Source organism: Euprymna scolopes, chromosome 16, assembly GCF_053919585.1.
Source record: "Euprymna scolopes isolate OS-2025 chromosome 16, ASM5391958v1, whole genome shotgun sequence".
NCBI classification, from domain to species: Eukaryota; Metazoa; Mollusca; class Cephalopoda; order Sepiida; family Sepiolidae; genus Euprymna; species Euprymna scolopes.
The window spans coordinates 40,675,361-40,701,090 of record NC_136497.1 but is presented as its reverse complement, the minus strand read 5'-3'; the positions used below and the strand labels follow the sequence as shown (position 1 = coordinate 40,701,090).

Genomic DNA, 25,730 nt, shown 5'->3' with positions numbered 1-25,730 from the left:
AAAGTTTTTAGCAGACACCCAAACATACATACATACATACACACACACACATACATACATACATTTTCGCTTTTATATATATAGATTAATTCTATATACTTACTATTCCATAACTATAACAGGTCACTGGTAGTCTAGTACTTTTTAAAAATAATTTTCTTCTCTTTAATTATTTTTGAAAAGATCTTATTTTTCATTTTTTTTCATTTTTTTCAGGATTACATCACAAATGTGTCCCCGAGAATTATCAGAGGAACAACATTTGGCCAAAATTTTGGTCCTAATCTTGGTTCTTTTCTGAACATTGAATTAATCAGTGAAAAAACTGTAAAATACTGGTATAGTGCCATTACTCAGCTGAAGAAGGACTTTCCTAAAAAGGTACTGAATCCATATGTCATTAAATTTAAAGAAACCTGTGTGCATGTCTAATAACTTTGTGGTAATTTGATAGCCATGATCCACTACAGATTCACAATGTCCTGAGGGAACGTGGCCAATAAACTATAGATTCCTAGTTCTTGGATGCATTTTACCGTAAAAGATATCTATTTAAAGAAGAAAAAGAAAACATAACTGTTACATTTGAAACAAGTCTTCTATTTTGGGGGCAGATTTTATAAGTAATGTTATGTTTATTCTTGGGTTAATGAGATTTTTTTTTTTTTTTTTTGTTTCAAAACATAACATTGAATTTATTTGAATTTTTATATATGAATTCATGGTAGACATTAATATATTTTATTCAAATTGTATGCAATTAAAAGCTGGTTGTTATCGAGTACAAAATAAATATTTTGCTTCATATTTGTCGAAAATTACATTTTACATATAAATTAATCCAAAATTCATGAAATATTGAAAAGTTTGAAAATTTGACCTACAGGTATCTATGCATAGATAATTTTTGGTAGATGTCTGCACATTAAAAGGGGCCACTATATAAGAATATTGTTTTTAAGATGGCGATAATGTAAACACTATTTTAATCTTGCCCGAGAAATTGGGCGATGGGAAATTTTTTTAGCAAGATAGGAAAATTTCGACAATTATAGAATGAATATTGATTGAAAATAGATTTTAGAACTGTTTTTGCAGAGATATAGTTTTAAATATGAGCCCCTCTCCACCAAAAAATGTACTTTAGTTTTAAAGCAAATAAAATCGATTTTTCTAAGTGTTCGTTCTAAGAATATAGTTATCTTTTCCAATTATAATATTAATAAAATGCAGTAAATTAAAATGCAATCACAAAAAAAATCCATTATAATGCATGTCGGTGTCTTTGAGAATAAGTTGACAAGTCGGTTACTTTGTGACTATTCGAAATTTGACATGAAATTGGAAGTCTTTAAACTATTGAATAAGAAGCAAATTTACTTGTCAAAATTTTGAAAATTTAACTAATATTCAGTTTTAATCGTTGACAGTGATGTTGCCTAAAATAATATTAACTAATACTATATTATTTCAAATAAATTGACATAATGCTTTTTATCTAAAACTTTCTGATTTGTAACATTAAAAAAGTTTTAAACAAAATATTGTTTTTCCCCTCTCCCTCTGAAATAGTGAATAGTTATTTTATTTTTTTTACTTGTACCACATGTATCTATACATAATTTAAAATGATAATCGAAAAGGGCTACGTCTACACAGTTTGAACTAGAATGTTATTTTTAACTGTAAACTAACTAAGTTTAGTTTAGGTTTAGTTTGAAAAGTCTATCTAGTTAGGTTCAAATTCTGTAGAAGCATCTCCCTTTTTTATTCTGTTAAAGACTAAATATATAAGAAGATTTATGTTTAAATATAATCAGATGAATCCAAGTCTTTTATTTCATTTGTTTTCTTAAATACATGAAGATTTTGACCAAAGAAATCGGAAGGTAATGATGGTGGATACGTATCGTGCTGAAATAACATTGTCATTTAGAAACTCATTCTTAACATGTGGACAAGATTTATATTTAATTTTGGATATACTGTACTGTAAGTGGTGAGCATAAAAATTGTGCATAGGAAGTGTTTACTGATATCGAAAATTACAAGAAGAAAAATTGTTTTCATTTTATTAATATAGGTATACTTACTGCTAATGCTATAGTTTTTTCTACATTAACTTATCATTTTCACTCTGGTGGTAGGGACAAGAAACTTACCTCCCTTGTGAATTGTGTCCCCTCGAAAAAAGGGGCAAGTACCTAAATTTTCTAAATGCGTGCATACTGATTGACACTGATGTGTTTAGGAGGTTTGTTTGTATTTCCAAACCACGTTATACCTATCTTGACATAATGAAAATATTCAATACTTACTTTCTTATATAATTATATTGAGCTAGTATTTATTTTAATAATGTCTTTCGTTTCAACTTTAAATTTTTCTTTTATTTTCAGATTGTTATTGGAAGTATTATGTGTGCCTTTAACAAGGAAGACTGGCAGACTTTGGCTAAAATTGCTCAAGTAAGAATTCAGAATTGACAAAATTGAATGATTTTTTTTTTTTTTTTTCTTTTTTTAAATAAGCAAATTTCCTTTAAATTTTAACCTGCTTTTTTCACTTGATTTAGGATGCTGGTTCAGATGCTTTAGAATTGAATTTATCCTGTCCCCATGGCATGGGAGAAATTGGTATGGGCTTGGCTTGTGGAACAGTGAGTAGCTTTGTTATTTTTGAAACTGAAAGAATTAAGAGATGAATATGTTATGTATTTATTGGCAGTGTATGTATTTTAAAAATAATGAAACAAAAGAAAAATAAACAGGCTGCAATCAAAATCTTTATTAATTGAATTTATCATTTGTACTGAAATTCATTTAATTTTATGAAGAATGGCAATAGTAGCTTAAAAGTGTTGGACAATTTTTTTAAAATCACATTTTACTTGACTTTTGTGTGTGGTGGGAGGGGTCAAAGATTATTTCGAAATTATTTTATAAATTTGAATGAAAAAAAAACTGGGTTTTTTTCTCTAACTCTATAACATAGAGTTTCTGAGCAGCAAATTTTCATTTGTCATTGTTGTACCATGTTATTTGGCAGGATAACATACATTGCTAAAGTTAATCTAGAATATAAATCTCACCTATCTGTTTAAAAGAATGTATGTTTGTATGTCTGCCTAAAACTTTCGACAGAGGAAGATTTTTACGAGGTCAATATTGTTTTTAAGCTCGGCCCTTCGGACGACAAATATTGAAAAATTGGCTAAAAATATTAATTCCTTCACCCTCAACTGGGCATTTTTCTACAAGGAGAGGTTGCTTTTTTCGTCAATATTTTTGAAAGTCATCCTCTCTTTTCGATTGACTAGCCTTAACCTTCACCACTTCCAGTTTGACTATGAATGCAACAGCAAAGACCTCACTTTTTTTTTGGTTTTTTTTTCATGTTCTTTTCCTCCTTTGCGGTACGGGTTCAAGCTTGCCTGTCTACTATCACCTTTTTTTTTTTTTTTTTTTTGCTCAACACACACCTCCAAACACCCAGGCACCCAGGCAATGCCGGGCACCCAGGCTAGTTTAAATTAATTGTTATCCTGCCTGAGCAACTGATAATATCGAATCAATTTTCAGTTATGACCACTGAATAACAATTTATGTTAAACTTACAAAATTAATAAGATAAAATCTGACAGAAGGTGTATGAATACACTACATATGATTTTGCCATGTCATTTAAAGTCAAAGCAAACTCATTTGCATAATTGTAAACAATTTGTGCTTGCATCACATTTACAAATTCAAAGACAATATGAATATCCTACATATGCCTTATAATTACAAACGCACATAGAAAGATACATAATTGTGACCTTAGCTATTACCCCTTACCATGCATTACTTATGAGAAGCTGAGTGATGTAATTATTTATATACATTAAGGGGTTTTGGTTTATGTTGAAATGTTTTCTTACAATTTCTCACCATTCTTAATGGTTAATTCTTTTAAACTGTTAGCCTTTTGTTTTCTCTTCCAATGATCAACTTGTTAAAGTTTTACAAAAGAATGAAAAGTTAGTTTCTTTGTTTTATAGGATCCAAAAATGGTGAAGTCCATATGCGAATGGGTAAGGGAAGCTGTTACGATTCCTTTCTTTCCCAAAATGACTCCAAATGTGACACAAATCTTGCAAATTGCCAGTGCTGCGAAAGAAGGTAAAGAATGTTGAGGAAATGTTTTATTCTTTCTTATAATTTAGAAAAAGTGACCGAAATTTCTTGAATAAACAAAAATACAAATCTCTGTTTATTCCATCTAGCAAACAAAAATAACAAAAATATAATAAATTACTCTAGACGGGGAAAAAAAACTTAGGATTTACAGTTGGATATTATAACCTTTGTTATTATCATAACCTGCTGCTGTTTTTTCTTATTTTATTTTAATAAGTATTCCAGAAAACAAATAGAAAAATTAGCTGGTAGATCCAGACATTGAGGATAAATGTAGATTCTCTAACCTTTTTTTTTTTCTTATTGGAATACAAGCCTACAGAGATGTTTAGTTTTATAGAGATTACCAATACTCATAATTTAATGTTGGAGCCTGAAAATTCCTTATTAAGTATAATATCCTGGACAGTGCTAGGATAAGAGCTGTAGTAGTATTTAATATTATTACTAAACTACTTATGATGCTTTAGGTTAGTATTTGTCATATTATTAAATGTATGCAAATTCCAAGTTACAACCGCTTGTCATCCATTGTGTTAAAAAGCATGTGTTGTTTACCTATTATATATTCAACTGCTTCATTTAGCAGTTTATTTTTAACTTTTTTTTTTTTTTTTTAAACGGGCTGTGACTCATCGAGTGGTTGTGGGTGTGTGTGTCAGAACACAGAATATACAAACCTGACAACATACCTGTTTCTGCAGCTGCTCCTTGTGGGGGGCCAGTTCTGTTATAACAAGCTGCATGCAAGGCAAACACATGATGCTGTATATTTTTATATTATATATTCTTTATTCACTCCCAGGCATTTCTTCACAGCAGAACTGGAGTGAATGACTCTATTTGGCTTGGGTTTCTCTGTCTCCATTTTGAGAATTTCGCTCCTTTATGGGGAGACTTGTTTAACCCATCTTGTCTCTTTGGTGTCTCAAAACCAACTCCACTAAAATTAACTCTGCTTTTTCAAACTGGAACCTTTGACATGTCAGAGTCGGTCCCTGTTTGCATACTTTCTGGTGCAACTCAAGTCACCCAATTTGATACATGTCACATGATCCTTTGACTCATTCTGCACCAACTTATTGCGTCCCATGATTCAATCTGTTGTTTACTCCACTAGATTTCTAGACAATTAGATAGATAGGTAGGTAGATAGATATAAATAGATAATTGAATAAATGCTTTATGCCCGGCATTTACCTAACAATTGTGCATGGTTATTCGCAATCTTCTTGCTGAATGATGTCATTCTTTTGTGACATCCATTGTGCATGAGGGCAAACAAAAAATAACAAGATTCACACTTTAATGATATATGAAAGATCCGAATCTATAAATCATCTAGTGTATGTATACATAGATGTAATACAGCATAATCACGTTGACACACCAGTTCTTGTCAGATCACCAAAGTTAAGCAACGTTGAGCCTTGTTAGTATCAGATGGGTGACCATTTGGGAATTCTAAGTGCTGTATGTACTTATCTTGGCATTGTTTCCAGTCGTCTTGAACCTCCACTTGCCATTGGTATTCAACAATGTCGCATCAGGAGAGGTGTGGTTGAAGATTGCGCAACTCTTGCCACAAAAATTTCAGGGGCAGCCACCCTTACAGTGGGTATCTATAGCCTGTCAAGACTGAAGGAAGCCTTTTTTAAATATATATGTATATATATATTACATACATACACGTGATGGAAAATTATTTTATATATTCAGCAATGTTTCATCTTTATACAAGACTTTGATGATTGATTTGATAGAGAAAATAATACAAATGTAAAGTCACATACTTTTAAGTTTATAAAATTCAAATAGTACAAGAGAAAATAGTTTATAAACTATTCTGTTCTACTATTAGACTATAACAAACTTGTGAATATATGATATGTTTTATTTTCTCTTCTCTAATAATATTCTATTCCCAATATTGAGCATACTTTATCACATCAGAAATTGATATAAAATAATTATTTTATAATACTTATATATATGAGAGCATCAATATAAATTAAATTTATGTAAATCAAATTGATTCTTAAAAGGTATTAAATTTCAATTACAAAAAGCTAAGCTCAATATTTAGTAACAGAGCTTATATATTCTAAATTTATTTATAACAATTTATATCCAACATAACGTTTTTGGTTTACAATTGTTTAAAAAAAACTTGCATAACAAGCAAACACAAATTTTCAGAACCGCTGGACAAGATATAAGCATAAAAATCAAGTAAGTTTGCTCTTTACTCCAAAAAGGTTGCTATGAAATGAATAATATTCCTTTACTCTGAGTAACAGAAAAAATGTTTTAAGCAATTAAACAAAATATTTTTTCTTCTACTGAGCCTCCATTTTTTTTTTTTTTTGTGATGTAAAAGAAGAAAAAAATAAAAGCACATTTGTCTGTCAAGAATTGCATCGGTTGAGCTACCTCATTAATATTAAAAACGGCCATTTTTCTTTTTCAATCTTTATTTAATGAATAGGTGGCGCTGATGGTGTGACTGCAACCAACACTGTGTCAGGTCTTATGGGTCTAAAAGCCAATGGAACTCCCTGGCCTTACATTGGCAAAGAAAAAAATACAACTTATGGAGGCGTTTCGGGCAATGCCATTCGACCAATTGCCTTGAAAGCAGTGAGTGTGATAAGTAAAGCCTTTCCTGGTTATCCTGTGTTAGCCACAGGTGGAATCGATAGTGCAGATACAGGCCTGCAATACTTAATGGCTGGTGCATCTGTACTTCAGGTAAAGAAAGTCTTCTTTGTATTTGTTTGAATGTTTAGAAATGTATTTTTGGCTTATTTCTATCATCTAGTTTAACATTCGTTTTACATACCAGATGGCTTTAAAAAAATTGACCCCCAAACTAGCTTATAATTGGCCAAACCTTTATGTATCCTTCTTTCACGTTCATTTCCTTGGTCTTACCTTGTATACTGAACCTACTACCTCAACTGTTCTACATCTACTAACCCAAGAACTCTCATCTATTTATTCAATATGGCCATACAATCAGTCTGCTGTTCTGCACACATCTTCCATATTGTCCAGATTTAATTTTCTGTTTTCACCAAATCTAGTCTAACACTTGCATTACACATTGTATCATTCTCATATCATTTCTTTTCCTAAACCTTCATTAACCAGCTTTTACTTCCATACATCATTACACTGCATGCACGTGACTCTTTCCTTGGTCGACAGTTTTTCGTTTTACTGGTTAGTAAAGCAGTTTCTCTAAACTTACTTCATCCACTCCACATCCTTGCAATCTCACTAGCATCTGCTCCACCATGTGCTCTAATGGGATAACAAAACTTCTCGACAAGTTCAATAGCTTTACCATTCAATATCCACATCGTAACCATCTCCATTGTCTTACACTTATTAAATATAAACTTGTTATCCTCTCTCAGCTTACCAATAATTCCTCTGCACTTTTTGTGTGTTCAATGCTTACATGTACCAAAAGATTGAATTGCATCTCCCTTTCTACAAACTAAGCAGATAATTGTGATTTCTTTATACTCTCTTATTTAATCTTTGTATTCTTTATACAGCAAAAACTATTAACATTTGCCTTTGTCTATATGTACATACTTGAATACCCATCTTAGAATGAGTAAAACAAATTCTCTGAACAGAACAGTTTTGCACAACTTTTATGTTCCCTTACAAAGATTAAAGTAAAGAAACAATGAGACTTAACTTTATATCTAGAATCCTTATTCTAATTTTGATCAAAATTGATTTTTATTCTAGGAAATGTTTACAATTTAAGCTTTTCATAAAAAATTAATATTTATTAATTGATGTTTATTATGGATCAAATCCAATACAAATCTGATTTTGCCCATTTTATGTTTTTAAAAAAAACTTATAAATACTTCAAATAAACTGAAACTTGAAATATTTATTAATTGAAGGCAAATATTTATTAAAATTTCTCAAAACATCTGATTTTTTACAAAAGGTTTCATCCTTTTTGTATCTTATTTACCTACTTTCCAGTATGGAAAGTAGGTAAAAAGTGGGTTTGATGAAAATATTTCTGTGAAACGAACTGGATTCAAACTTGCCACAGTCCATGCTGTTAACTACTTAGCCACTGTCACTCTCTGTATAAAACAAAATCAAACTGGATATATACCACATTTGGATCCCTTAAGCTTAGCAGCTGTTCCAAAATTCATAATGATCAGCTAATTAGTCCAGGAATGAATCCTACATGCAAATGCATAATGTTAAACTTTCTTTATCTTCATAAAAATGTGTGTGTGGCCATGAATACAATTTTTTTTCTATGAATAATATGTATTAAAATTAATTTCAGGTGTGCAGTGCTGTTCAAAATCAGGACTTTACATTGATCGAAGATTATATCACTGGTCTTCAAACTTTATTATATTTGCGATCTATAGCAGAACTTGATGATTGGGAAGGCCAAAGTCCACCAACACCAATCCACCAAAAAGGAAAAGTAGTTCCAAAGATTCTACAAGGAAAGGTCAGTGTTTCATGTTAGCATTGTCATTTATAAATAGACTAGTATTTGTTTCAAATCTACATTTAGTTGCCAACTTTAATAAATTCATTTTTTAAAAAAAATTTTTATTTGGTAAATTCAGTTTATTTTCAATTTGTATAATATTCGATGTTTCATTATATCATTGTGCAAACACTAAATTCAGTGTTTTATTGTATTAAAGGAAATAGTCTCTTCACTGAATGATATCAATATTTTGTACCTATCTGTACCTGTAGTGGCATTCACCTTGGATGGGTTGAGCTGGCCCCCAAGGGTGTTAACCGCAACTCTCGTCAAAGACATCCACCCCTGTCAGTCAGCCGTAGAGTTAACGGCAAAATCCAGCCATTCATGGTTCCAGTGATGGACACCAAAAATGCAAGGACCGTGACATAATCTCCATATCTGCTTTTACTGTCACAAGTGAAGTCTAACCAATGGGTGCAATGGACACCATCAATTGATGGATGAACTCATCCCTGACTGGCGCAGCATGTGACTGAACCACTAGAGTTTCCTTTTCAGCAGTTTTCTCCAGGCCAAGGATATTACATCTAGTGCGTATAGTCAAGTTGGGGATCCAGTCAGAGAGACGAATGTACAGGATATGACGGAGGCAGTAGTGATCGAAGACTTCAAATTTATGAAGATCCTCTCTACGCAGCTTTTATATCCATAGAGAAGAATTATTCTGATCATGGCCTTGTAGATCCGCAGCTTCGTGGTACATCTTATCTCCTGGTGAGATCACAGTTGTTTTTTGAAGATAGACAAAGGTTGCACTAGCCAGGTTGATACGGGTGATGATTTTGTCTTTTGCTTACCGGTGGCTGTAAAATTAGTGCCAAGGTATTTGAAGTTTTCAACCTCCTCCCCCACAGCTTCACCATCAAGGATTACAGCCACTCGGTCAGGTGGGGGAATGTAACCAGAGAAGATTTTCGTCTTAGAAGTGTTGATTCTCATTCCAACAATTTTGGCTAAGTGACTGACCTTGTTGAGTGTGTGTTGGACCTCTGAGTAAGATTTGCTAAGGATCGCAACATCACCGGCAAAGTCAAGATCAGTGATGGAACAATTGTGGCCTGCTCTGACACCAGTGAAGCCAGCCAAGCTCTTCTCCACGATCCAGTCGATGTAGTTGAACAGGATGGGGGAGAGCACACATCCTTGCGGACACCTGTTTAGACAATGAAAGAATCAGATTCTGCCCCATAGCACATCACTCTAGTTCAAGTGTGCACATAGTATGCCTCATTAAGTGTGTGCTGGACCTTTGTGTAAGATTTGCCAAGGATCGCACCATCGGCAATATCGAGGTAGGTGATGGAACAGTTGTGGCCTGCTCTGACACCGATTATGCCAGTCTAGCTCTTCTCCACGATTCAGTCGATGATGTAGTTGAACAGGTTGGGGGAGAGCACACATCCTTGGTGGACACCTGTTTAGACGATGAAAGAATCAGATTTTCCCTGTAGCACATAACTCTACTTCAGATATGTGTGTAGTACACTTTGATTAGGTTAAGAAGCTTGGCCAGGAAGCCATCGTGGTGCGTTATGTCCTAGAGGTCTTTGCGATCCAATGAGTCGAAGGTTGGTGTGAAATCAATGAAGCAGATGACGGTAGATTGCTGATAGGCCCACCGTGGTTATAAAATTTGCCTGAGGAAAAAAAACATGATCTGTACATCTTCTGTCTCTATGAAATTCTGCTTAGTTTAGTTGTGTTCAGCAGTCACGGATATTCTGGATACGATGCAGAAGAATAAATGATATTATAATAATGAAAAAAATCTTGAATTTCAAGTGAAACAAATGGTACCTACATAATTATCAGGTCTCAAATAGTAGCATATCCAAAAATTACAAAAAAACAATAAGGTATTAAAATTATTATTAATAAAAAAGAAATTTGTGAAATCACTGTTAGGGTTACTAAAAAAGTAAGTTGACAAGGGAGATAATTAAGTTTTGTTGCTTTCATCACGTAATGAACATAATTCAAAATGTCAGACAAATTTTATTCCTCATCTAAACTTTATCAAAAACTGTTTTTTGTTAATAATTATTTTTCTACCCTATTTTTTTCTGTGATTTTTGGATATATTACTATTTTCGACATGACAAGTAACAGTTGTTTTACTTGAAATTCCATATCTTTTCGTTATTATAATATAGAAGCACCATTAATTTTCTACATGTTTGCTAAAAGTCCAGATGCTACCTCCATATGCAAGAACTGGTACCACTTAGATGTAAGGGGCTACTAATTGGGACCATGCCTAGGAAAGATTAAAATGTTGGTTCATGTTGCATTTGAACTTCTGCATATCAGTACCGTTTGGGAAGCAGGTAGCAGAAAGGAAATTCCAAAGTGTAGCTGTTCTAGGGAAGAAGCTATTAGAGTAGAAAAATTTCTGACATTCAAACACCTTTAACAGTGAAGGGGCGTGATTTTGTTGCTTAGTGGGTTTATTGGAGATATGTATGTTGAGGGGGCATAAGTGCAATGAGTTCATCAGAGCACATTCCATTAAAATACTAGTAAAACAGGCACAGGGATGCAACATTGCGGGACAGGGGTTGGAACCTAGTTGACAAAGTGGGACCTATTTGATAGGAGACCCTTTTTTGGACCCTATCCAAAAGAGAGAGACTAGTGGTAGATGCATCAGCCCAGATATGGCAACAATACTCCATGCATGGCCGAATGGTGTCCTTGTAGATGTACAAGATACTCTCAGGTGTGAGTAGTTTTCTAGCACAATAGAGGGAGCCCACCTTCCTTGCAGCAGTCTTCGCAATGTCCTCACTGTATTTATTCCAGTTCATATTGCCTGTGAATGTTAAGCCGAGGAGTTTGAAGAAACAATTCTCAGGTAGGGTGTTATTTGTCTTGCATATCAGTGGTTAGAGAGGCTTCTTATAATTGTTGAAGGAGAGCAGCTTAGTCTTAGTAGCAGTAAATATCACCTTCCATTTACGTCCTCATTCCACTACGGTCTGGAGGTCGTTTTCTAAAGATTCTGCCTTTTTGTACATCTGTTCTTCCCTCATGCATGTTATAGTGTTGTATCATCAGACGTGGTATTTTCAGGGAAGTCATTGATGAATATCAAAAATAATAGTAATAGTCCAAGGATCAACTCCTGAGGCACGCACATAGTTGGGAAGAAAAGCAAAGTGTGCACTAGGCAAGATGGATATGTGAAATGCTGCCAATATGAGGTAGTGGCGACAGAGAGTTTAAAAAGAAGCACATGTGTACGAAGATACTTTGAAAAAATAATGAAACACGTTGTTTGGAAGAACCATGAATTAATGTGTTTCATTTTCACTTTTAAAAAATGTGGAGTCAGATTTATTTTTCCTTGTTCCTTCCGATGGCACCAGATGGCATGGGGGTCAGAGAGAGACTTGAACTATAGTGACACAGTTTAGAAGTAACTGCCACGCCACGTTAGAGGAATAGCTTGTCTAGCAACACCTACATTGTGCAGATTCATTTTCTACATGGTGGAACACATGAGATTAGCTGAATTTAATTTTTTTTATTCTCCAGTTTCCAAAGGTGGACCAAAATGCTCTTCATGGACATCTTTCACTTCTCAGCAGGTGGAGGTGGGGGGGGGGATGAGTAAAAGTGGTATCCTAGTTCTTGTTCGACATCATAGACTTCCTTTGTAACTCTTGAGTTGCCTATTTATATTGAGACTCAAGTGAAATATTGCAGTTCAAAATAGCAGGAAAACAGATTAATATACTTATCGGTTAAAAATATTACTGTCTCCTAAATTATGGAAAATTATACAAGATTTTAATAAAATATTAATTTATTATTCAGACTCCACAAACTTTGAACAACATTCACATTAAGCCAAGCTTGTTGTAGATTCATCATTTGCTCTGCCATTTAACTGTGTTGGCTCTCCAATGCGGGTGGCTATTCATAGCCCAAAACAGATCAACTTTTGATGATAATTCCTGTCCAATCGATACTAAATGTTTTATGCCTTGTTGACAGTAAATATGTCCTACAGTAATTTGTCTTTTCATGATAGTTTCCATCAGCAATCATTTAGTGCATCCAGATCTAGTCCATATTTCCTTGTTAGAAATGTGATCTTTCCAAACGACTTCCAACATTTGCCTCTGGTTATTTGTAGATTATCTCCCTTTTTATATGAAGATGACATGTTAGTTTGTTGCTCAGTTTGTGAACTCCAAATAATTTTTTTTTATTATTATTAAAATTCTAATTGCTTATTTTTCGTAATTTTTGGTGTACATTAATATTTTATACTAATAAGTATATTCAGATACTTTATTTTAAACTGTCATATTTCACTTGTGTTTCAATAAGCATAACTTGTGGAGTTCCACACATTACCTCCACCCTTGCTATATAACATCCTTTCAAATGTTATAAACAAGTTTCTAATCAAAAAATTTAAACTTAATAAAATCATGAGTATTGTAATTTTTGTTTTGTTGCTATATAATATTTTCATATACAGTTACTACATATTTCGAGATTCACCAAACTATTTAATTGGATATCATCTTTGCATTGTTTAATAGATACTTCAGCTGTAAAATTCTATTAAAATTTTAATTTGAAGAAAAGGTTTCTCAACTGTTTTTTATCTTAAGGGTTTGCCCAATTTTGGAAATTATCTTGAACAAAAACACAAAATTCTTGAGGACTACAAAAAGACCATCGACCTTCTTTCACCAGCAAATATTCCCAGTGCCGTTCGACCAGCTTATAAACCCTCAAGGCCTATCCCCACCGTTCAAGTAAGTGTTTGAAAAGATTTCACCTTTGGTCATTTGTACTTCAAAAGGAATTTTAGATTTACTAAAGAAATAATTTCAGATTAAAAATTTACACGATTGATTGCAACTATTTTTATATATTATTGAATTTTATATAGCCATGTTTATTTATTAAAATTTTGTTCAATAGTAAATGCTTACACACACACACACGTGTGTGTATATTATGAGAAATTACTTAGAAATCAAATCATGATGCAAAAAACTTTTTTTTTTTCTTTTTAATAAATGAAAGCAATATTATAAATAAAATATTTTGACCTTAATAAGCCCTTTTCAATAATAGAAATTGTTCTTATGCATATCAAGATCTAATGATGTTGCTGACAGGCATTTGATTTCTCCTGATGTTATTGGACACTGTCTAAGGCAAAAACATTGTTGGATGTTGACATGAAGAAAAAATAAAAATTGTCTATATCATTGAAAAGGGCAATAATTAATATGAAAATGTTCAAATAAAGTTGAGAAAATATTAAGAAAAAAAAACATTGAAATCATGGATGCAACATATTTCACTGCAGGACAAATAAAACGTTTTAAATTAGTGTCAAAAAGAAACTACTGACTGACTAATGGATAATTTTTTTTTTTTTTTTTTTTAGGACATGATTGGATATGCCCTTCCTCACATCAAAAACCATCGAGAACTGAACACCAAAGAACCTGCTGTTGCTGTCATCTGTGATGTAAGTCGATTACATTCTTACTAATATCATCCACTTTGTGTTGAGCCTTCAATATGTAATTTTTATGTCAGCATTAGCACAATGTTTAAATCACTCTGGCTGTCCTTTTGTACCAAATTTTGGGGAACATGGTCAGATATTTTAAGCAGTTTTCATTAGAATGAAGAAATGGTAAAGACATTCTCTGGTTTATTCAAAGGAAAACACACATCCTATAAAAATGATTCTCTGCCACATTTTGCATTCTTAGTGTTATTATAAGTAAAGTGAAAAGGTCTAATTTTAGTTGTATCCTTATCAGAAAAAATGAAGGCCTTACTGCAAAGATGTAGAGCAAAACAATTCAAGTTAGATACCAGTTAATACTGCAAGTATAAAATTAGCTCAATGGATGGGACTTCAGGTCATGCAGAGCTCTAAATTTTTTCCAAATTCAAGTTTCCAAGTTAAAAATTTGAGATCTTTATGACATTTTTATGTAACTATGCTCCATAAATTCAACATCAACAAAATATTTTGAACATATGTTTCTGAAACCTTTAATAAAATAGTCCTTCGTAAGCACATTGTAATAGAAGGTGAATTCATCATTCCATTATAAGTGCAATTAGACAGTGGAGTTATGGAACTACAAACACATTAGAGTTTTCAACAACATTTAAAAATAGAATTACCTAAAGTTATATATTAATTTTTTTTTATATGGTCAGATATGAAAAATGGATTTTGTGATGAATGTTAAACTGTCCTTAAAAAAACAAAATACACAAAAAGCCATGGTGCTACCAGATCAGGCTGCCCTGTGGCTTCCTGAGACGAAATGCACCTACATTGACGTTTTTTTTGTTTTCTGATCTTTTTTGTAAAACTTAATTATGTTCTGCAAAACCAAAAACAAAAACAACAGCCTATTCCCCCCCCCCTTTTTATTTTATTTTTTCCTACCTTACTCCCGGTCCTGGATATGACCATAAACTACAGCCGATGGTGAGGTCCAGCTTACGGGCTTGGGGAGTGTGGAGCCACCTCTTAATTGCCATTGCTCCCAGGTCCACCCTGACCCAGAGTGGTAGCACCTGTTAGGGTCCCAACTATGGGTTAAATAGAAACAGATTTTAAAAAGGAAAAGAAACAACAAAAAAAGAAAGAAAAAGAAAACAAATATATTCTATTAAATTATCTATTTATTTATTTATTTTTTTGCCCTGTCGGTAGGGCATGAGAACAAACCGACTGCCCCCCTGCAGAGGGTAAAAATCCCTCAATGGGGCAACCAGTTAGCCGTGGGTTGCTACCCGTAAAGTCTTAGGACGTGATCCTGGTGATTGAGCGAACCTAAACCAGGATACATAGAAGTCTAGGCACCGCAACACATTACTTTGGCCCTTACTTCGATTAGACGGGCGGTCGGAGAGGCCCGATCCGACCAATCGGCCAGTCACGCCAAGCCCCACCATATATTGCCCATTCCAAAAACCCACTACTAATACAACACATCCCCCCTCTCCCACAAATAACCCTACTCCCTAATATATGATGGAAAGCGGTGGCTGAGGGTCAATCGATTAGGTGTGAATATCGATGACGAGGCTGTAAACCCCTCAGGATTGCTACAGATCCCATAGCAATATCAAGAGAGAACAGATAATCATTATGATACCACCAAAGTCGGTTATATCATCATTGTATCCCTGTAGAGGCTGGGCGAATGGGTTTCCCCCCAGGCTCTTCCCAAATAGGACTCCGAGGTGGGTGGGAAACAAAGATGACGAAAAAAGAAAACAAAATATATGGCTTATTCCTCCCAAAAACCACCCAACCACCCAAAGAGAACCCACTCTGATGTCTCTGACATCAGTAGCTCTGACGAAGAGACGATAAAACCAAGGAACTCAACATTCGTAGTAATAGAATCAATGGAGGAAACTCCTTTGAGCAAACTATCACCTTTTAAAATTGAAAAAAATCTTAAAACTCTAAAACCAAAGTCTATTAAAAAACAATTTAACGGCAGCCTACTAATAGAAACCCATAACGAAGAACAAACTAAAGAAATATTGAAACTAAAATTATTTGAAAACATCAAAATCAAATGCTACAGACATCCAACCCTAAATACCTGCAAAGGAGTAGTGAAAAGCCACGAACTTGCACTTTGTCCCTTGGAGGAAATCCGGACAAACTTACAGAAACAGAATGTGTTAGATGTTCGCAGAGTTCAAATTAAAAAAAACGGTGAGAAAATCGATACCAATACATATATACTAACTTTCGATTCCCTCACCATACCCAAAGAAGTGAAAGTCGGATATATGAAAATAAATGTAGAAATTTATATTCCAAACCCCCTCCAATGCTTCAAGTGCCAGATGTTTGGACACCATCAAGATCGGTGCACACGATTACCAGTGTGTGGAAGATGTGGAGAAAGTGGCCCACACATTGACTGCAGAAAAGATTTCAAGTGTGCCAACTGCCTGGGAAACCATGGCGCTGGCTCTAGATATTGCGAAATATGGAAAAGAGAAAAAGAAGTGACCAAACTAAAACATATAAAGAATATATCCTACCCAGAGGCCAGGAAAATCATCGAAACTAAAACATATGCAGATGCAACAAAAAAACTACTCCAATCAACAATCAAAATGGTCATATACATGTAACGGATACAACTGACAAGAAAATTGATGTCCTAAGCAAACTAATAAAGGAAATGAAAGAACTATTAGAAGAAATGAGGAAAATGAATAGTGCAATGTCTGCAACCAATCCAAGGATAATATTAAGTAAAGAGACTACTGAACCACAAAAAGAAACAAAACCACAAACCATTTCTACAAAAACAACCGAACAACCATCAAACACATCACAAGCCAGAAAAGAATCAAAAATCCCCCCAGACAAAAAAAAAAACAAACAAAAACAGGAAAAGAAAGATCCCGACCTATATCTCGAACAGGGACTCCGACAGAAAATAGATTTGAGGGATTGGAGACGATGGAAGTTGAACGCAATTCCAAATGATGAACAAAATATTACAATGGAATATCAGAGGGATAAAAGCAAACCAAAATGAACTCACATTATTAATAACAAATATGAGCCCAGCACTTGTCTGTCTACAGGAGACCTTTCTGAAAGAAAATAATACCATCAACATAAAACACTACACATCTTACAACTACATAAATAAAGATACGGACAGAGCTTCTGGAGGCACATCAATACTTGTGAAGAATGAAGTCCCTCAAAGACAAATAAATATAAACACAAACTTGCAAGCAATTGCAGTTTCAGTGACTCTACATAGAACTATAACACTTTGCTCAATATACATCCCTCCAAAAGATACAATCAACGAAACTGAGATAACTCAATTAATAAAACAACTCCCTAAACCCTTTTTTCTACTAGGAGATCTCAACAGTCACAATGTAATATGGAGAAGTAAAGAAACAAATAAAAAAGGAAAAGAAATAGAAAACATAATAAATAAAAATAATCTATGCCTCCTTAATAATCAAAACTACACCTATATGTACCCAGCAACAGGTACTTTCACCGCCATTGACCTTACCTTATGTGATCCTTCCATATATATGGACTATGACTGGAAAGTACACAATGACACCTGTGGGAGTGATCATTTCCCAATCATCCTGGAAAGTCTAAGTACTAGCACTGAACAAAAAACACCCAAATGGAACCTACATAAAGCGGATTGGGAAGACTTCCAGGAACAGTGCAAAAACCAATTAATTATCGAAAAGAATGATGAAGATGACCATTTGAACTACTTCATTAAAACACTCACAAACATAGCAAATAATACCATACCGAAAACAACCAAAACCAACAATCACAACAAACCTTGGTTCACAAAAGAATGCAGAAAAGCCATCAGAGCTCGACGAGCTGCCTTGAGAAAATTCGAAAAGTATCCAACAAGTGAAAATCTGGATTTCTTCAAAAACAACAGAGCAAAAGCCAGACGAATCATAAAGGAATCCAAAAGAACAACTTGGAGAAATTATATATCCAAAATTAATGTGAATACCAAGGCGAAAACAGTTTGGAACATGATGAGGAAAATAGAAGGAAAGTGTAGTAGTACACCAATATCCCACATCTCTAAAGGCAACAAAATATACACCGATCAAAAAGACATTTCCAATAACCTGGCAGATAATTTATCAAAAATTTCATCATGTGACAGACAAACAGAGAAATTCAAAAAGATTAGAGAAAAGGAAGAGAAAAAGAAAATTCTATTTAAATCACAAAATACTGAAAAATACAACCAACCTCTTACCTTGCCTGAATTAAAAGAATCGCTAACCAAATCCCATGACACAGCTACAGGGCCCGATGAAATTCCATATGAAATCCTCAAAAAACTTCCAGAAACCTCAATGAAATACCTACTTGAAATTTTCAACATTATATGGTCCAGTGGAAACGTACCCGAGACCTGGAAAGAGGCCACAATAATACCAATCCCCAAATCTGAAAACTCAAACATCCAATCCCAATCAAGTAACGTCTCAGATCCATTGAATCTCAGGCCAATAGCTCTAACAAGCTGCATTTGTAAGACCATGGAAAGGATTATAAACAAAAGACTAATCTGGTTCCTGGAAACAGAGAATCTTATTACAGAATTTCAAACAGGATTCAGGAAAAACCGAAGTTCAATAGACCACATAGTCAGACTTGAAACCTTCATCAGAGAAGCCTTTGTAAGGAAGGAACATTTAACAGCAGTGTTTTTTGACATGGAAAAAGCCTACGATACTGTGTGGAAGTACGGTGTTACAAGGGATCTGAAGGCGCTTGGACTAAAAGGCAGAATGCCAATTTTTATTGAAAAATTTTTAAAAAATAGACGGTTCAGAATAAAGGTTGGCACAACTCTCTCGGACTTGAAAGAACAAGAGAATGGAGTACCTCAAGGGAGTATACTGTCAGTGACCCTGTTCAGTATCCGAATTAACAACATTGTAAAAAACCTTAACCCTGGAGTAGATTGCTCCCTATATGTGGATGACTTCCTAATATGCTGTAGATCTAGATATATATCTATAATAGAAAGGAAGCTTCAATTGTGCTTAAACAAAGTAATGAGATGGACGGAAGAGAATGGATTTAGATTCTCAAAAAGAAAAACGAAATGCATGCATTTCTGCAAACTAAAGAACATGCATAATGATCCTGTCCTAACCATGGAAGGAATGCCCATACCCGTTACTGACCAGTACAAATTCTTAGGGATTTTATTTGACAAAAAGTTAACATTCATCCCACACATAAACTATCTGAAAAAAAAATGTAACAAAGCTGTAAATCTTTTGAGAGTGGTAGCACATACCGATTGGGGTGCAGACAGGGAAACACTCCTTAAACTTTACAGAGCACTAGTCCGCTCAAAGCTAGACTACGGTTGTTTCATATATGGATCAACCCGAACATCATATATAAAAAGCCTAGACCCTATTCACCATACTGGCCTAAGATTGGCCCTAGGAGCATACAGAACTTCCCCCGTGAACAGTCTATACACGGAAGCACACGAACCCCCACTAGATCTAAGGCGATTAAAGTTAGCCCTTCAATATTTACTGAAACTGAAGTCTTGCCCAAACAACCCTGCATACCAATGTACCTTCTATCCTAAATATGAAGAACTCTTTAACATGAGAAGAAAAACTATCAAAACGTTCGGGCTCCGAATGAAGGAAAGCATTGAAGAATCGAAAATTCCAATCTCCAGCATTCACAACTTCATACTGCCTAAAACACCCCCATGGACCATGAAACAAGTTGAAATAAAACTCAACCTAAACAAAAAGTCCAAATCTACCACAAACCCTATTGAATACCACGACGAACTTCAACATTTAAAATTACAATATTCAGACTACACCTTTATCTACACAGACGGGTCTAAAAGCAACAATCACACTGGATGTGCAGCAACGTACCATAAAACCACAATGAAGAGAAATCTTCAAAATGAAGCATCTATATTCACTGCAGAGACTATAGCTATCGATCCAGCACTCAACATAATTTCAGAGGAAACCACCAAAAACTTCATCATTCTCACAGATTTTCTATCAGTCCTATTATCTATACAAAATCAAAAACAAGAAAATCCACTAACAACAAAATTAATAGAAAAAATCAATATCCTTTCAACTACTAAAAACATTATTCTTGTCTGGATCCCCAGCCATGTGGGGATCAAAGGCAATGACAGGGCAGATACAGCTGCAAAAAGATCTTCTCACCTTCCAACTGACAATTTTAAGATTCCACATACTGATCTTAGACCCCAGATAAAAGCATACATACAGGAAAAATGGCAACTGCGGTGGAGTCAGCAAGAGGGCAACAAATTATACTCAATCAAACCTGAACTTAAGGAACGATGTCCGGACACCAAGAGATCACGCCGAGAAGATGTGATACTGACTCGGCTGCGCATAGGACACACCAACTTTACTCATTCTTATATACTAAATGGAGAATCGGCGCCAGAGTGCATCCCATGCCAGGAGACACTCACAGTAAAACATATCCTAGTTGGGTGTGATGACCTTGCCCCAACTAGAAAATTATATTATACAGAAAGCAATATGGAAGACCTTTTTGAAAAGGTCAACTCAGCAAATATTCTAGCATACCTAAGGAAAGTAAATTTATATAAGAAAATTTAAGGAAATTTAAAGTCACCCAAATAGACACATCCATGTATAAATACAACATTTAATTTCTTAGTTCAATTTTATAAAAAAAGGGAGGAAAGGCTGAAAAAGTCATTCCCCCCCTCCCAATAAAAAAAAAAAAAAAGGACTCCGGCATTAAATGACCACATAGGTTGATATGCCGTAAAACCAATCAATCAATCAATCACAAAAAGCCATGAGTTACTATTACAAACAATTATTCAGTTTGTTGGTCAGCAGGTCCCATTTGAATTTCGTGTTTGGAAAAGTATCTTTCCATCTAAAAAGACTATTGGTCTGAACAGAAGGAAACTTAAAAATTTTCATATAGTATATGCACTCCAGTTTTACCCTTTCAGAAGCAAATATAACCCACATTTGGATCATTTGTTTCACATTCCAAAATTCATATTAATTAGTTCAAGAATGCACCTTTACAACTGTAAAAACATACACATACCTAACTTCATAAAGATATATATTCTGTATTATATGAATTATTATATAGGTTTTAGAAAGCAATACCAATCAATATAGTAAAAATACAATTCAGTAATGTTAAGTGTTATAATTGTTTTAAAAATATGTAGTGAGCACATGATGGGTTTTACCACCTTTTTTTTTCTTTCTTTATATCTATTCCCTATAGTAAGCAAGAATTCATAATCGGCGAAGCTGAACTCTATTCATTGCACAAATAATCTTTATAAGACAACAGCAAAAATAAATCTGCCTTTGCGAAGCATATAAATAATAAACTGTCCATTAGAAGCATTGTTGAAATGTGAATTCTGCTATAGAAAACTAATTTATTTAGAACAATGATAAAAGTTCAGGAGCAAAACCTTTTGAGAACAGGATTAAATCAGGACTGAAAATCTTAAACTGGTCAAAACCAGAAAAAATTCTAGCAATTATCTTTGGATTGATGACAGTGAAGAGTGATCAATTTTCCAAATTATATTTCAGGATATGTGCATCAACTGTGGCAAATGTTATATGGTTTGCAACGATTCAGGTTACCAGGCAATCACATTCGATAAAGACACTCATCAAGCATTTGTGACTGACAATTGCACAGGTAATTTGTTTTATAATTTATTTTGTTTATAATGAATTTATTACAAATTCTTTAATTCTATAATTAAGCTTTTGAAAATTTCTTCATTTTCAATTTTAAAATTCGATAGAAATAATTACATATTTTAATTTTTTGAATTTTCAAAATAAGCTATAAAATAAAAGTTCAGCTCTCTTCAATAATTATGTATGCAAAATTATAAGCAAAGAGTATCCCTGATCTTAATAACTGATAAAAATAAATTTTTGTTCACATTTAATAGACACAAAAACGTTATTGCTTTGTTAATATTTTTGGGATTAAAATAGGAATTAATCTAGCGACAGATTTATGGATTCAAGAAAGAACAGATTAGTGTATTTTAAGTAAAGGCATTTTTCTTATATGTGTGTGTGTATTCAGACAGCATTCTTTCATTTAAACAAACGCTGTCAAAGATAACAGAACTTCTGTTAGATTCGATCTTTTATATTTTTCAATTTTTCTGATCTTTTTAGTGTGTAGATCAAAAGAATTAATATAAGTTCCATGTGTAATTCAAAGTTAACCGCAGTGATGCATTTCTTTCCAAGAAGATATCGTCATGAAGGATGTGTGACTATTATTAATGAGGTCTGGTAGTTTTTTTTTTTGTTTTTTTTTTGTTTTTTATATAGTAGCTGCAGTTCATGCATGTGAGGCTAGGATTGGCGAATGTTGAAGTGAGGGGTTCCCAGTTCTGTGGTCAGTGCGTGCTGAGTCAAGTAAGGAGTCAGGGGCTACGACCAGCATTTAAGTGTGTTTTCACAAGATAGGAATGTGATTTGATTATGGGAAGGTTTTTGTGTTTTAATATATATATATATATATATATATATATATATATATAGCTTCAAGTATTAATTTGTTGACATTGGTTTCATGGTGTGTTGCTGACTAGAATTTCTCTAACTTTGAAGAAAGGGCAGTTATGTTTTTTTTTATAACTGCTGTACTATGCATGGTAAGGCAACATGATAGGGTGGTCATTGTGTAACCAATGTAGCTATTAGTTTTATTGTTATAGAAACTGTACTCTGCCAAGGGGCATTTGAGCTTGTAAATGATGTTGGTTTGTTCTAGTTTAACTTGAAGGAAGACATTGTTTTTATTACTAGATTTTGGATTTTTAATTTTTTATATGTGTTTCATCTTATTGTCAGTGGGGGGAAACATCTGTGGATAATATTTTATGGCCTCTTCTAATTTAAAGCCCTGTTGAATTTGGATACAGTAGAATAGGTTAATGGTATTAGGATTTTGCTGTTGTGGGGTATTATTATTTTTGGTAATATTTAAGTTCTGCAGCATTAATTTTATTTGTTGATCAACAATATCGTTTAGAAATCCATTATTGATAAGGACTTGATTGATATTTTTTTAGTTTTAGAAGTATTTGTTTTTTTATCAGATTAGGTTGACACGGTTAAGGTTTTTGATGATGGCTACTTTGTAATAGTGAGGTCATTCGCTTTTAAAATTTAGAAGGCAAAAATTTAGGCTGGTGAGATTTTTGCAGTTGGAGGTGCTGTATGTATTAAAAGTATCTATGAGAACGTCAAGGAAAGGAATTTTATTAACATGCAAACATACACACATTTTCGCTTTTACATATATAGATTTTATGAGAGACTAGCGAGGGGTACCCAGCGTTGCCCGGGTGTTTGGAGGTGTGTGTGGTTTTGGGTAAATCAAAACTCCCGGGAGGGGTAAATTAAAAAAAAAATGTTTTGGTAGGTAAGTATGAGGATCGAACCCGAACCCTTGAGGCAAAGTTGGAAATTAAAGTGTGAAAAAGAGTGAGACGTTAACCATTGGGCCACCGCAAGATGCTAACGGAAACACATTTGAATTTATTTAATTACTTAAATTAGCAGGTGCACATTTTAATGAAGTCAACTTTTGATTGCAGGCTAGCATTTCATTTAGTGCGGGAATGCTTTTTTTAAAATTATTTTCCCAAGACGTTGGGGGTAGGGGGAAACAGCTCCACTTGTCGAAATTGAATAGCAATTGTCTTCTGATATAAGGAAATAATATTTCCACATTAATCAAAGGTGATTGCTTTCGGACATTTCCGGCGATCGAGACCGGAAAAATAACGCAAGAATTAGTGCCGCTTTTATTATAGGAAAAGGCCTAACCCACATGCGGCGAGCGAAAACTGTTGAATATTTATCTTCCCGAAGTCAAGCAAATTAAATAGACAGGCGAGCTCCGTTGTAAACTCTGAGATATTATGATTTACATGTGATATAAAAAGTTGTTAGGCAACCGACCGCTTCTCTGAAAAAAGCCTTTTGTAGACATACAGAAAAGGCGAACACACATACACACATAGATTTTCACTTTTATATATATAGATGTTTCTGACAAAGGAGGAAGAATTGCTGTTTTCTTGGTTGAATCTATCCATATATTATCGTTGGCTAATTTTTTTTATCTTGAAGAGGTTTTTTTTTATTTATTTATTTATTTCATTTTATTTTTTATTTTTTGTTTAGCTCCTTAAAATAGCTTCATGCTTTGTCTGGGGCAATTTCTATAAAAATATAAATTCTGAGAGCAATTAACAGCTAGTCAGTGTTTTTTTTAGTTTTCCAATCCACTTTGCAGGTAGGAAGAAGTAGGAAAGCAAGTGTAGTTGAAATAGAATTCAGAAGAATAATTTTTAAGATTCTTGTTGCCCAACTCCCCACACCCAGGCAACCTCCATAAATCTGACCTATTACAGTAGCCCATGTGTAAGTGGCAATATACCGTGTTTGAGAAGAATAAAATTATTTTAAAAATATTATTTTATATTTTCATTCTTTATGTGGTTGGATCAAATTTTTATTTTTTATTTTTCCAGGTTGCAATCTTTGTCTATCTGTTTGTCCAATCATTGACTGCATTCAGATGGTGCCCCGAACGACACCCTATTCACCAAAAAGAGGACCATACCCTTTGGGCACTCCAATCAAAATTGCCGTTTCTGATCAATATTAAAAATTATTTTTTTCTGATATTTTATTTTCTCCTAGAATGAAATGGATTTGTTTCAAGATTGAATTCAAATCAAATATTTTTAATATCAATGATTGCAAGTTCATAATTTTTACTTTTAGTTGTTATCGTTTTAAATAAATGATTGATAAAATTTAAATATGTTAAACATGTTTGCTTACTGTTATTTTTTCTTTCCCAAACTTTCATTTACCTAACACATCACTTGATAACCCTTAAGCCTGCTATATAGATGGTGTCACTTATAAAAAAAAAAGTCCATGTATTTTTTACAAAATAGTAACCTTTAAGTGAAATTGAAGTTACCTGAGATAACAGGAGTGTAAGATATCGGAAGGCATTGTATTTAAAACTGTATGAATTGTACTTTGAATTGCTTCTGTACTTACCTTATTCTCCAGATCTGACCCTCACTGACAACTGGCCGTTTGTAGACTTCAAAAGAATGATCTAGGATAAGAGATTTGGCCCTAATGAAACTTGTATTATTAACTGAAGTTTATTTTATTCTTGTTCTACAAAAAAGACATCAAATTGTTAGAAAAATGTTGGAATCTGTCTCCTAGGATTATGCACTGTTGATGAATAATGTGAAGCAGTTTTGCTTTAGATTTATCGACTGATGTTGTATGGAAGTTATTTCTGAACA

At 33.7% G+C, this 25,730-nt stretch overlaps 1 protein-coding gene across 1 annotated transcript in view; it reads left to right on the top strand.

The window, feature by feature from the left end:
* The window catches only part of LOC145295922 (dihydropyrimidine dehydrogenase [NADP(+)]-like), a 119,581-nt gene extending 94,352 nt beyond the window's left edge, over window positions 1-25,229 (top strand). The window contains exons 14-23 of the mRNA XM_080141737.1: window positions 217-381; window positions 2,400-2,468; window positions 2,576-2,659; window positions 4,043-4,163; window positions 6,670-6,932; window positions 8,521-8,694; window positions 13,371-13,517; window positions 14,162-14,245; window positions 21,943-22,054; window positions 24,927-25,229. Coding sequence (XP_079997863.1) covers window positions 217-381; window positions 2,400-2,468; window positions 2,576-2,659; window positions 4,043-4,163; window positions 6,670-6,932; window positions 8,521-8,694; window positions 13,371-13,517; window positions 14,162-14,245; window positions 21,943-22,054; window positions 24,927-25,063 — 1,356 coding nt within the window. The 3' untranslated portion in view covers window positions 25,064-25,229. The remainder of the gene's footprint in view (window positions 1-216; window positions 382-2,399; window positions 2,469-2,575; window positions 2,660-4,042; window positions 4,164-6,669; window positions 6,933-8,520; window positions 8,695-13,370; window positions 13,518-14,161; window positions 14,246-21,942; window positions 22,055-24,926) is intronic.
* Window positions 25,230-25,730: the final 501 nt, after the last annotated feature.